The 13650-nt window shown below is 39.6% G+C and overlaps 1 protein-coding gene across 12 annotated transcripts in view; it reads right to left on the minus strand.

Moving 5' to 3' along the window:
* Window positions 1-1373: 1373 nt before the first annotated feature.
* Window positions 1374-13650, minus strand: part of nedd4l (NEDD4 like E3 ubiquitin protein ligase) — a 68553-nt gene continuing 56276 nt past the window's right edge. For 11 of the 12 annotated variants that reach the window (XM_084746319.1, XM_084746317.1, XM_084746315.1 and 8 more), the window contains 14 exons: window positions 13557-13611; window positions 12359-12417; window positions 11896-11961; window positions 10588-10817; window positions 8478-8599; window positions 8283-8353; window positions 7927-8022; window positions 7326-7399; window positions 7110-7170; window positions 6801-6860; window positions 5716-5823; window positions 4974-5070; window positions 4383-4455; window positions 1374-3400 (listed from right to left, as the gene is read on the minus strand). In XM_084746319.1, the coding sequence (XP_084602445.1) occupies window positions 3298-3400; window positions 4383-4455; window positions 4974-5070; window positions 5716-5823; window positions 6801-6860; window positions 7110-7170; window positions 7326-7399; window positions 7927-8022; window positions 8283-8353; window positions 8478-8599; window positions 10588-10817; window positions 11896-11961; window positions 12359-12417; window positions 13557-13611 (1275 nt within the window). In that variant the 3' untranslated portion in view covers window positions 1374-3297. Of the gene's footprint in view, window positions 3401-4382; window positions 4456-4973; window positions 5071-5715; window positions 5824-6800; window positions 6861-7109; window positions 7171-7325; window positions 7400-7926; window positions 8023-8282; window positions 8354-8475; window positions 8600-10587; window positions 10818-11895; window positions 11962-12358; window positions 12418-13556; window positions 13612-13650 lie in introns of those variants that run through there. The other variant, XR_014772652.1, reaches the window with a different exon arrangement.

The following is a 13650-nucleotide window of genomic DNA, read 5'->3' on the forward strand; positions in this document are numbered from 1 at the left end:
TACAATACAAGATTTAAAATGTACAAATTTTACATTTTAGCAAGTGACTAGTAACTATACTGTGACTCTATAAAAGCTTAAATTTGTTAAGACCACAGTTTTAGCCTGGTATGAATCACAAGATATGTTTAAGGTCTATTTTTATTTTATTACTCTCCCATTTGGGGCAACAATTTTATACGCCAGGTAGATCAGATCCTGGATTCAGGATTGTGGAAGATCTTAAATCTTTATAGAGGCAATAATTTATGTCCTTTGAAAGCCTTATAATAAAATCTGGGATCCTTCAATCTCATTTAATCACATACTTCCAAAGATGGAGTTTAATCCGCAACATCCTGCGTGACAGGAAGGATCTCAATAATATTTATAAACTTGGTAAGGGCATCTACAGGATCCTCAAATGATAAAATAACATATATTTATTTCACAATAATGACCTGCTCATTGTGCAGTTTCCCACTTAGTTAGTTAGTTATATGACTTTCAAAATGATTTCAAAATCATCTTATTGCTCTTCCAAAATCTATGATTAGAACTGCATCCATAGCAACGCCCTGCTCTTCATAGCAACGCCCTGCTACAAAGAAATAAGACCTCGGAATGCTGTAATTGACCAATCAGAATCGAGTATTCAACAAAGCCATATAATATGGTCGTTATAATGTGCTATTATTCTTCTTTCAAGCTCTTTGGCATTGAGATATAAAGCATTATGAATGCTGAATGACGACTTCATTATGTCCACCACTTCTAATACTTAATAAACCCTGTTTTAAGTTATCATGCATGATTATAAACATTTATGAAGAGTACACAGTCTCATAAATGCATTATATTGTCTTATGAATGTGTTTATAATGTATTCAATGACCTGACTGTGATTCTAAATCTTGTTTATGGATCTGAAACTATACAGGACTGTTGGACAGTAGTTAGTTACCAGTCTGCTTTCATCGCTATTATACAGGGTGTCCATAAAGTCTCTGAATAGACAGATCTGTGGAAATTATTACAAAATGAGAAGTAGATATTGAAGTTTTTTTTTGCCTCATTTATTACACTTCTATATGGGCACCATTAGTTTCACGAAGCACATCGAGACGGTACTCGATTTCTTGCCATGTTCGCTGTAGCACAGCCTCATCAATGATGGCGATGGCATCAGTGATCTTTTGCTTCATGTGTGAAGCATGAATGTGATTAAAAACTTTGATAACCACTGAGTACATAGAACAAATCTGATTGACATATCTCATCAATTGCTTTTGTAATATTTTTTTTAAATTGAAAAGAGACTTTGTGGACACCCTGTATATTCTGAGGGATCTATGTGAGGAAGATTAAAGAGTCATATTAACTCAAACAACACACTCTGAGAAGTTTCATTTTTATTTGACTGAAGTTAAATGAACCACAAAGAGTTGCAGAGAGTGGTGGAATCTTTAACAAAAGTGATATTTCCCATCATTCATTAAAAAAAACAGAAGAAAACCCTCTAAAAAAAAAGAAAAGGACTAATCTTTACTGGGTCAGTTTAAGAGGTGGGAGGGTGGCGGGGGGTCACAGGAGGGAGGAAACACAAGGGAGGGAGGAAAATGTAGAGAAAAGAAGAGAGAAAATAGAGAATACTAAAGGATGTGAAGTCTCTGCTTCACCTCTGTCAACTTTTTCTACCTTAGCAGCAGCCCAGATTTACAGACTATTTATATTGCACCAGGTAAGTGCTCCGAATGGAAAAAAACAAAAAGAATCACATTCAAGTTAATAATGACAAAAGACATACAACAGGTGACATGACCTCAGAGTGATCTATAAAGTGCCCTTTAGGTTCAATGGTGTTAGAAAAAGGAGAGAAAGAGAAACAAAAACATAAAAAAAGAAAAAAAACAAAACATTTTTTTTCTTTGTAAGAAACGTGCTGCTTTATATTCAGTGGCAATCACAGCTTTTTCTCTCAAACACCCGCGCACGCACACAGCTTCATTTTTAGTGTTGTTGATCAGTAATACTTCTGTTAAATGTAGTTCATACATATATTTATATATCATGAAAGAACTTAAAATGTGTTTTTTTTTTCCTCAAGAACAATTTACAGCATTATGAACAGCAACAGGCATGAGAATATTAATATAATCATGACGCAAACATCTCAGAGAAACTATCCCCCGGTTTTAGTTTTCCCCTTCTCGACCTCGAGACCGATTACACGTCCAAATTTACTACCATGTAGTCAAAGCAAACACAAGATACAGTTTTCATGCTGCTTTCATAGCACTACAATAAAAACCATTTTTTTTTATTCAACACATTTGCTATCACCATAACAAATGATATGGATTAATAATTTTCCCAGACTAGCCAGATTTACACTTCACACACCATGTCATATAGAATTGTCAAAAGAGTAAACAACATTGTTCATCAGTACAAATACGTTGAGAGTATTTTCCTGCAAGAATTATACCAATGATTTAAAAAAAAAGAAACTTTTCTATGATGACAAAAACTATAAAAAATCATCTTTGGGGATTTTTTTTTTATTCATCCCCCAGTCTTGAATCCTTACCAGTGGTTAAAAAAAACAAAACAAAACAAAAAAAAAAAACAATGAAAGAAATCTACAAAAGGCTGCAGTGGCGATTTCTGATCACACAACATCTAGACAAGGCTCTACGGAGGGGTGTGGCCGATTTCCTGAAATGTGATTGGCTAGCATTCCTAAGGTAATCTGGTGTTGGTCTAAGGATTTGAGAGAGTTGTGATCATAGTGCCATTGCAGTTTCTTAGAGAAATAGTGCATGTAAAGAGCCAGATTAAGGCCATGCTAAGACCCTTCCAGTGAAAGGTGCTTGAATACTGTGCTATAGTGTACATAAAGGAGCTGCTGAAATGCATTGGTGTTTTCCAGCACTGTAGATTTTCACAGGACGAGGGGTAGAGGGGAAAGAAATCATGGGGGGGCCAGCTCTCGTCATTTATCACTCATGCCTGTGGGTAATAAGATTTCAGCATTCAACGTTTGCGACTCTCCCGTTCTTTCCCCAGCACCTTGAAGGAGTGACCTGCCCGCCCGCACTGAAAGGATATAAAGACGTAGGCATATTGGCTCGACAAATCGCTGTACAGTCTCGAGCCACCGTGCTGTGGAGGCGGCTCGCTTACAGTCAGGCATTACAGTACAACATGCTCGCACAGAACTGCTACAGTACAGCAGCTGGTTTGACATCCCTGTGGCTTTTTGTTTTGTTTGTTTTTCATCGTCGGTCGGTCGGATGCGGTCGGCCGCTGCCGTCTTTAGTCGACCCCCTCGAAGCCCTGCGCGTTCTCCACCGCCATGAGGAGTTTCTCTCTCAGGTCCTCAAATGAGTCGTAAGTGGGCAGATCCAAGCGGTTGAAACTGGGAAGGAAAGCGTTTGATTGACAAATTTTTTAAAAAGTAACAAAATTCATGAATAAAACTTCAAAGTACTTGACTTATACACACTCCACTGACCTATTATGCTTTTCCCTTATTTTCTGTCATACATATATAATGTTACAATGCTGGATGTTATCAAATGTTGAAGTTTTTAATCATGAGACAAATGTGTTAAAGTAATCCCTATGAGCAAAATTCAGACTCCAGATTGCTCTGAATGCAACGTTTCCAATGTTTTTTTTCCACTTAATGCACTGGATTTCTTTATTAGCGATCTGTTCAAGGTACAGCACACCAAGACAAAGACAAAGACTCTGATTTCGATCATGTTTTAAGGAGAAAATATTTTCAGGTTTTCCCTCTGATGTCCTCCGGCTGCTCTGCCTGAGCTCTCTGTGACTTATAAATATTGTTGATCGACAGATACACTTGCTGCAAAAAACAACCACTAACTGCTGCTGTAACTTGGCCCCTCATAGGTAGTTAGCTCAGTTAGCTGTGCAATTAGCGCTCCAAATGCGCTATGAAAGTCTGGTTCCCCCCTGCTGCGGCCTCAAAAACCTCTTCCCAGCAATCTAAAGCTCCATGCTAGAGGTGTCAGCTGAGTCAGCTGATCAAACTGCTAGTTGCAAAGCTAACCGGGCTAACTAGCTGACAGCAGCCACCTTTAGCAGCGGTTAGCTGTGACTTTAGCACCAAATAAAGCTATCTGTCCATCAGGAAACTCTGCAAATCAGCATTAATAAATCAGTTATTTTCTCCATGACTGCTTATCTAGTGCCCCCAGCAGGCCAGATTTTTTTACTTGTCCAGCATCAGCATGTTAGCATTATATTAGCATGCTGAGGTTAGCATTCAGCTAAAAGCACTGCTGTGACTAAATACAGCCTCAAAGCTGCTGCATGGCTGTAGACAGTTGGGGTTTTTTTCTGTGTGTGAGTGTGCTGTAGTGGTGACATACCATGTGTGAGCTCTTGGCAACTTATCTGGTGTTCCCCACTGCTCGATTGTGAACAGCTGAGGACCATTAGAACCTGGCACACACAAAAAAAACAATGGTTATGATGATGACACAGCTGTAATGCAGGAGTACCTTTAGTAAGCCACAAATTTGATCCCTAAATAAATTCAACACATTCAATTATTGGGAGAGAAAGAGGAGGAGGGAGAGCATCTGGGGCAGTTATTGTGTTTTATATAAATAATCTGAAGTACATAATCATGCATGATTCTACAATATGTACATAAAAATATTCATTTTCTCTCACATCAATGTTATGTAGGGAAAAAAACCTTAAAGCAAACTTATATGTATGGATCTAACATTTAAGCAGTCATAGAATCTGATGTTTTTGATCATTTCTTATCTCTCTGTATGTGTACAGTGATAGTATGTCAATTCTTGGAAAGGCACCTGTTGACTCATCTTTTCTCAGAAAACTATTTTTGTGTCACTGTTACATAAAGCTCAGGAGCTGCAGTTTCAGCAGATAATATAGGATTACCTGCAGGAAATAAAGGAAACCTGACGTTTTCTGGTGAAGTAACGTACCATAAAGTTCGGCAAAACCGTTCATGGGCACTCGTGATGTTCCAGTGACAAACTGGAGGAGTCGGATCCTCTTTTCAGCATCCATCAACAGGACAACCTGCAGACACAAAGTGACAAATACTTAACTTATCAAACAGTTCACTGAGTTCATTTATCAAATATCAACTACTATCCTGAACAAAAGGTATTGAACACTGATTTATTTATATTTTAACGACTACAACACAGAAAAAAAGATTCAATTATTCAAAGCACAGTTTTGCAATCTGTGTGTGTGTGTGTGTGTGTATGAAAAAAAACCACACACAAATTCAAACAGAAGCCGTTTGATCCAGCTCACGTAATCAGGTGACATGACATCGTTGTCTGTGTGTGTGTGTAAGTTACGGCTCGAGTGTGTTGTTTGCTGTCTGAGTGTATTTGCATGTGTGTGGGACTGTGTATGAGTGTGTGTGTGTGTGTGTTAAAGCTCGAGTTAAGACAGATGATAACCAGGGCAGGTACTACTTCAGGCTCTTTCATCAGAGCAAACAAGCCTGTTCTTCCAAACAGACTTTGATCTTCAAAAGCGAGGCCAGCAAATCCGTCGTGGGCTGGACGGAGGGAAAGACGACTGGAGCCGACGTTTATTATGAAACATCCAGTTTACACGACTGATATGAAGCAACACGTGGCCGACGACTGACTGTTTAGGCATCAGTGTGCGTGCGCGCATGTGTGTGTGTGTGTATCACAGACGTACCTTCCAGAACCACTGTATGACAGGATGGTTGGGACAGTAGCCGTTCTTGTAAACGGTGTGTTGTCTCCAGTCGTTGACGTCAACGTCACCCAGACCACACATGAGCAGCTACACAGAGTCAGAGGGCGAGAGAGAAGAGAAGGAAAGCATTTACAACCATTGGTACTTTTCCTCTCAAGACAGAGTTAAAGTTAAAGGGATAGTTTGGAGTTTTTGAAGTGGGTTACTTGCACATAGTCAGTGTATTAGCTGCAGTAGATGGCGGTCGGCACGCCCCCAGTTTGGAGAAACAGCAGGAGTACTGTAATGTAAGTAATGTACTGCTGTGGACAGGGTCAGCAGCAAAAGGTGTTTTAGCCACCTAAAAATAGGTCTGCCTTAAAATAGTCAGTATCAGTTCAAGTGTACGCTATATTTAGAATATTTTCACCAGTTTATCTTGCAGTCAGACAGCCTCAGAAACCGCTGTTACATATTGTATATCTTTATATAAGACAAAGCAACAACAATCTGTGGGCAAAATCAGTAATTTAACCACACAGAACACGGGAGTTGCTGAGCTTACGCTGCCTCAAATAGTTAGTTTGTGTTACTGTGTGACTTCAGTGTTTTAAAAGGTTAGTTCGGTTTTATCAAAGTCACACGATACGAAAAACAACCTTAACTAATTGAGGCAGCGGTAGACCAACAACTCCTGATCTACAAGGTAAAATTACTGTTATAGCTAAAGGAGTTTGGTTGGTTTGGCTTATATGACGATGTTGTCTTGTTGGAAAAGGCTTTCTGACAGCAAGGTAGAGCGGTGAAAATATTCTAAATATAGCGTAACCTTAAACTGATACTGATGTATTTTTTAGGTGACTAAAATATGACCCTGTCCACAGCAGTACATTGTCTAGCTTCTGTGCTGGTGCTCCTCTCTGCTTCTTTAAACCGGGGACGTGACACCGGAAAACACTGACTAATACAACCCCACTTCAAATAATCTTAAATACCCCTTTAAAATGCTCAATGTCACATTGAGCAAAAGCGCACCACGCACGGATATGATTGGGGAAGAGGGTTTTAGTTAAAAGAATCCATACCTCCAGTTCGTTTTCATCAAAGATCTTGATCAGATCTATGAGAATGAGTTCAGTGAAGCCCTGAAAATCAAACAAAACAGCAATTAAAACATAATTCTGAAGAAAGCTGGAATCAGGCAACATAACTGCAAGACTTCCCACATATAAAAGAGATGTTACTCAGTTTTAAAAGCAACAAATATTCAAGAAGAGGTTCAGGTTTAGGTACAGAGGTTGGATGTAAAACTGAGGGCCTCAGACATGCCACCCCAGAGTCTGAGGTCGCACTGCCCTCAAGTGGCGACTGACTGTGTTACTGCACATAAATACCTCCAAGAAGGCGTTCATCTGCTTCTGGACCCGATTGACAAACCTCCACTGGATGACCAGGCTGTCAGAGGGAAGAAGGAGCTTTAGGACAGGAGTTTTAAACAGCACATTCATGGTTGATCATGTAGTTTCACAATAATCATTGTTAAAACCCTGTAACTATTCATAAAAAGACAGAGAATGAAGTAAGAGGAAAAGTACTGATAATGTCCTTACTCTATGTATTCCTTCTTGTTCTCGTTGGTCACCACCATGTCCGAGCCGCTGGGCTTCAGGTCCACCTGGTACGTCTGAGAAAGAAAAACACAATAAAAATAAAGACCTGGACACCAAACCGCATTACTTTATAATTTATATTTTCAACTGTGCACCGCTTACTTAACACAACAATTATTTTGGACATGAATTCAACGGTGAAATGCATAAAGCTTCATTATTTACACTGTTATATTTAGCACCATGATGCACGTACAGGTTTTTGTTTCTTTGTTTTTGTTTCATGCGACAGTATTGTTTGTGGGTCTTCCTGTGCTCTCTGTGTCCAGGTACTACACCCCGCCCTCCCTGCAGCTATCAGTAATTACTGCAGTAATCAGGCCTGGAGCTTAAAGCAGCAAGACGGGGTCACTGGCCCGAGTTCGGCAGGGTTGGGCCATCTTAGTCTAGTCTAATATCTCTATATTTCTATTCTTGAATTGAGAGCAACTGTGATGTGACCATATTTCCCACCAGGGATCGATAAAATTCTGATTCTGACGTACAGCAATAAAAACATGGATTTTAACAGATTCAAAGTGACTGACTGAAGCCCGCACACCTGTCCAAAGTTGTCCTCGTCGATACAGAACCTCAGGTCCAGCTCAGTGGGATCATTCTCCAGAATCCACTTCAGAGAGTTGTAATATTCACTGTCCTGCAGGAATACAACACATGACAAATAAAAATTAGACACAAAGAAAGTTAAGTCATTCACTGGGTTTTATTTGTGAGATTTCAGGGTTTTTTACTTAAAAAAAAAAAAGTCAACCCTCTGGTCACTGTTGAGTGCTCAGTTGTTAATATCGCTGAATCTTGAAATTAATAAGCAATAAGTACATATTTCAGTCTATTTCATGGAGCTAAAGGAAGTGTCCCAGAATTGCAGAACTTTTAAACAATTAATCAGTTACTTACCACAGACTCCATGTCTTTAAGAGAAATCTGTTTTCCAAGCATCATCTTGTAGAACGGTCGGATGAAAAAACCTAAGAAAGCAGAAAACAACAGTGTGCTGTAACAGTATGTGTGCGTGGGGAAAAATGTTTTTGTGAACATCAGTGAAAGAATTTATAGCATCAGACAGACAGGATCCAACATCGAGCAGCTTACCATCCAGTAGTTTTCCATGAAACACGGCCATTCCTGCCACACGTCCAATGAACTTAAAATAAGAGAGGTGGTCCTCGTTGCACAGCCCAGAGTTGGGATTGATTTGGAGTGTGTAGTTGTCCCTGCAGAGACGAGAGCACACAGGAAGGAAGTCATTTTCAGGGTTTCATTTCCAGGTTATTCTGTGATGCTGTCAGTAGTACCAGTGGGTTTATTTATCCTTGCCCATTTGGTTACAGAAACAGTAGAGACGGTCAATAAAGATAACATTTGACTTAAATTTCTGTGTTGCTTGCAGGTGCAAGTGATGTGCAGGAGGACAGATAAATCAACACAATTTCCCTTTATTTAAAAAAAAACACAAGCTTTACCTCTTTGAAGTATTTTCTTTTTTAAATCAGTAGTACTTTATGTTAAAAATCCTCCATAATGTTGATCAAAACTCCTTACCATGGCAACAAAACCCTGCACCATTCACAAAAACATTGCCACTGTTTTGCACCATCTTACATCTGATATCGCAAAAGATACTTTAAATATTATATTATATTGTTGTTTTCACTAAAACTGTGACTTTAAAAGCACGGTTAAAGGTGCAATATGTAAAGATTGCGAGATTTTGGCCACCTGTCAAATTCACACTCCACACATTCAGCATATCATCAGAGGAACTGCTAAGTGCTGCTAAGTGTAGCCGCCGTTAGCTGAGCTAGTAGCTGTCCAATTTAGCTAGTAGCTTTGGACCACGGGAAGGTGGAGGTTTTCAGGCGAGTGGTGCAGGCAAGTGAGCAAGGGGCAGGCGGTGAATGGGACAAGGCCGGACCGGGACCAAACACGGCCCCTGAGACAGATGGAGGCCTGTTAGCTGGCAGGGAATACAGTATCGACGTAATTTACAGCGGCTCTGACCTAGAACTCTGACTCTGGGGATGACAAGGACATGGCGGGTTAGGAATATTTTCACATCTAACTCTGAATTTAGGGTTTATTTCGAACAAACAAGAGTTGGTGTTTGTTGGAACAATGGAAAGGCTAACAAAGCTTTTGATGACGTATGCTTTAACAAGGTAGTTAAGTTAGTCTCAGTTCAGTGAAAGAGAGTAACTTAAATTCAGAAGGTTTATGGTTATATTTTTCAGTTTAACAAGAAAAACTGGAGTAATAAAACCTTCTTTCTTTACACAGTTTTTGTTCCTTTATTAGATTAAAAAAAGCTACATGAGCTTGTGGAACATAGCGAACTCACTCGCATCTCACAGCTGAAACTCCAGGAGGGACTGGACTATTGCCCCTTGAGGTGCAAAGTGGTATTATGAGACAGGATAGGCTGTGGCTAGCTTGTTAGCAGCTAACCTACGTAGGTATCTCTGCAACACAATACATGGACATCTCTGACTTAACATTACAACTTATTTCTTTGCATTCTGTTGGTTTTGTGAGTGTTTTTATGAGCCCAGGAGCAAACGCACAAGTGGAGACAGAAGACTTTACTGTGGTTGCTAAGCATCAGCATGATGTTAAAATAATAAAAGTTGCTACAATGAACAATCACAATGAGGTTTAATTTCAAATACTTTTTATTAAACCCAGCAAACTTTAATTAAAGTAAGGCCTCATTTTTTAATTTCCTTGCCCTTTCAACAGCACCATCTGTATTATTGATTGTCTGTCACCTTTGCCCTACCGTGCACAGCGAAATGAGACTCAACTGAGTCGTCATCTACTGATGATGGTTCCCAGAAAAGGAACAAAACATACGACACTTTAATTATCTCAGCGTGTACTGTATGTGGGAAACATTCGTTCCAGGATGGCTCTTTCAATGAGAGGAAAAGTTAATCAAAGTGAAAGGAAACTTTAACAAGTCTCAAAGGGAAACAAAACGGCGGCTCTGCCCCTCGCTCCGCATTGTGGAAAAAGACAATCAAAAATTGAGTGGAGAAGGATTTTTCCATGACTGCAGACATACAGCATGATCCCTTTACTATGTCAGCTCTGATCCACACTGCAGTTTGTCCTGTGTCATGACATCGTTGAGGGTTTAAACTCCTCTCTACAGTTAAAGGTAGCCCTGTAAATCTAAAACACACCCTGACAAGCAGAGACTTACGTGGCAGAGTATTCAAACAGGCCGTAGTAAGGATTGAACATCTCCTTGGATAAGAGGAAAAACCACTCCCTGGCCACGCCGCCGTAGTCCAATCCCTTCTCCGACTCAAACTCGATCCACAGCCGCGCCTTCAGGACATCGGGCCTCTTCAGGGACATGATTCGACGGTACGACTCTTCGAAGATGTTGTTCCTGTGTAACTTCATCTCGAATCTGTTTGGGATGTCAGCCTGGAATGAACAAAGACCACACTGTGTTAAATAAAAGCAAAATCTAATTTAATTTTAGTTTGTTTGGGTAAGATGGAAGTACATGGCCTTTGCATGTGCGTGCGCTTCTAAAGGTTCATTATTATGTTTTTGTATTCATCTGTGATGCTGCACAGTGTTAACAAGTAAAGGATAAGGTACAGTTAGTGGGTCATTATTTCAAAATAAAGCCCAGTGCAAAGCAGAGAGGTCTCGAATCACCCTGGCAGGGTTATTTAGCAATAATGACCTGCTCACTGTACATCTGTATCCCACTTATAACCTTATAACACAACTACTTACCTTATAACACAACTACTTACTTAAAAAAAAAACCTAGAATATTAAACAAAGAATGATTTTATTGATCTGAAAATGATTTATTATTCTTCAAGATGATCATATAACCATTTCTGATGCCCCAAAAATACATATTTAATATCATAAACATGTAGTTGACTAATCACTTGAACCAACAACTATGAGTCAACTAGGAAAATCTTCGGTCTTGTTATACTGTCATTTACAACAGGCTTCTGTAGAGTCATTGTCTTATTATTTTAAGCACATTATTGAATTAATACTGTTGGAAAAATATGGATTGCAGGACTCATTCTGTAACAGTGGAAAATGCTTAACAAGTCCAGCTGGTTGATTAACATCTGGAGGGACTGCAAGCCACGAGAGTGAACGCTGTGTCAAAGCCAAAGTATCAGTACGTTCACCCAAGATCAGATTCCAGCATCAAGAAACAATAGTTAAGAGGGGAAAAAAAACCCTGCCATTCTGCTCTCCACCTACCAACTGTTAATTATACACAAATGTGATTGCAATGAATATTTAACATGCAATAAAAATATCAAACTCAGTCATGCAGTGTCAAGACAGTGTGAAGAAAGTTGAATAACTATGCAATCAAGCACAATCAAAATAGAAGCAAATTAGACCACCTTCTTGTGTCAGAAGAAGCCGTGAGGTTTTGACCAAATTTAGTTTTGTTTCCCAGCAAGAAGCCAGAACCCAAACACAGATCAGCATTTCATAAGATCACGCTTCTTACCGGTTTCTTCAATTTCTTCCTGAAGTAGTCGTATTTTTGCTTGAACTCTCTGGAGTAGGGAACAGCCTGCACAGATAATAAACAACACACAGGATTCAAGAAATGATCCAAAAAAACGGATCAATATTCTTATAAACATTTGACTTGTGATGTAAATGTTTTACTGGAAAAACTAAATATTCTTCCATTTCTTGTTAAAACACCAGAAACTACAGTGTAAACTGGGGAGGGTTGCTGGCGAGGAGGGCGAACAATATCTGAAGTGGTTACAGAGAATAACACGGAGGTGTCGGCATGTTAAGTGACAACCGCAGAGACAAAGTGATTTATCTTTGTTGTACTACGACACTGAGGGTAAAGATAGTGTGCGAGAGATAGAACCACAATGTCAAAAGAAGAACTTGTTGTTTCTGTGTAGCAACAGTGATGAGTACCAGTGGTGAAGTAAAAGGAAAATACTCACAGGTCCTGTGATAGCTGGACTCTGCAGGCGAGGGTCCTCCCACTGCGTGTTCTTTGTATCTGGATTAAACAAACAAAACAAACTGTTTAGGCAAGAAAAATAATTACCAAGACTCCTGTGAAATCTAGTCATTTTATTAAGCAACAATAGGAAGAAATTCTTTACTCGAGTTTCAACCCAAAGTACGTGGAACTTATAGTCTCAGAAACTAATTTTCAAGGAACTAAAAGGTTCCTTCAGCCCATTGTTGTCTGTTGTCTAAAGATCTGTGAAGATCGAAGAATTTAGTCCTCTGACCTAAGAAAAGCAACAGTCTGCGACCATACAACAATGATGACGCCATATATGACCATACATGGTTGCTATTTCCAATACCCACTGGACTTCAGTAAAGCCTGGACTTCATCATTGGTCCATCAGTTGTATGCTTTTTTTCCCTGTTACTCCTTGCTGATGTGTTGAAGCACAGTAAGCACCTGTACTTTTGGAGAGTACTACCGTCCGAGCAGAGACTTTTTAAGATGGGTTTCCACCCAAGGTACCAGGAACTTTTAATTCCAGGAGCTACTTTTCAAACAGTTGTTGCCTGCGATTCCACCACTGTATTAAGACCCCGGGAGAATTAAGCAAATTAGTTTGACTTATGAAACACTTGTCTTTTTTTCTTCTTTTTTGTCGCTATGATTTTTTTAAGCTTCCCCCACCGCTGTTTCAGTGCATGAACAGTGTTCAGCTCGCTTAACTTGTAGGAGATTTTTGCATACGTCTTGTCACTGTGGCTCACCGATTCCTGCTAGATTTTGTCCTCTGCACAAATGCCCAACAAGGCAGTTAAAAGGAAGCAGGAGATTTTTTATTTAGATCATTTTATTTTTGGTGTTATATTTTGTGGTTATGACAGAGGAAACACTACTGCTTTTGTCCAAAATCAAGAAAATATTCAGGTTCTTTGTAGCTGCTTCAAGTGACGTTACTGCACTACATCAGGCCATCACACAAGAACTTTTAAACAGGGCGACCTGGCGACTGAGCAACTGCTGTAATGGATGAGGTGCTCTGCTGTCTCTGACACTGAAAAACCTGTGGCTGCGCTGCAACACACTATAAAACATTAACTCAAGAGAAAGACAGACAAAATAAGACATGACCAAATACAAGCATGGAGGAGACAGAAAGAGGTAAGATGACGTTCTCTTACTGTGGTCAATGTAGAAGGTGCGTCCGTCTGAGTGAACTCTTTCTTCCCAACCAGGCTAAAAAAAAGGAGGAAAACAAGAAAGAAAGAGTGAGAA

This window comes from Lutjanus erythropterus, chromosome 20 (genome assembly GCF_056507025.1).
Source record: "Lutjanus erythropterus isolate fLutEry1 chromosome 20, fLutEry1.hap2, whole genome shotgun sequence".
Classification (NCBI taxonomy): Eukaryota; Metazoa; Chordata; class Actinopteri; order Lutjaniformes; family Lutjanidae; genus Lutjanus; species Lutjanus erythropterus.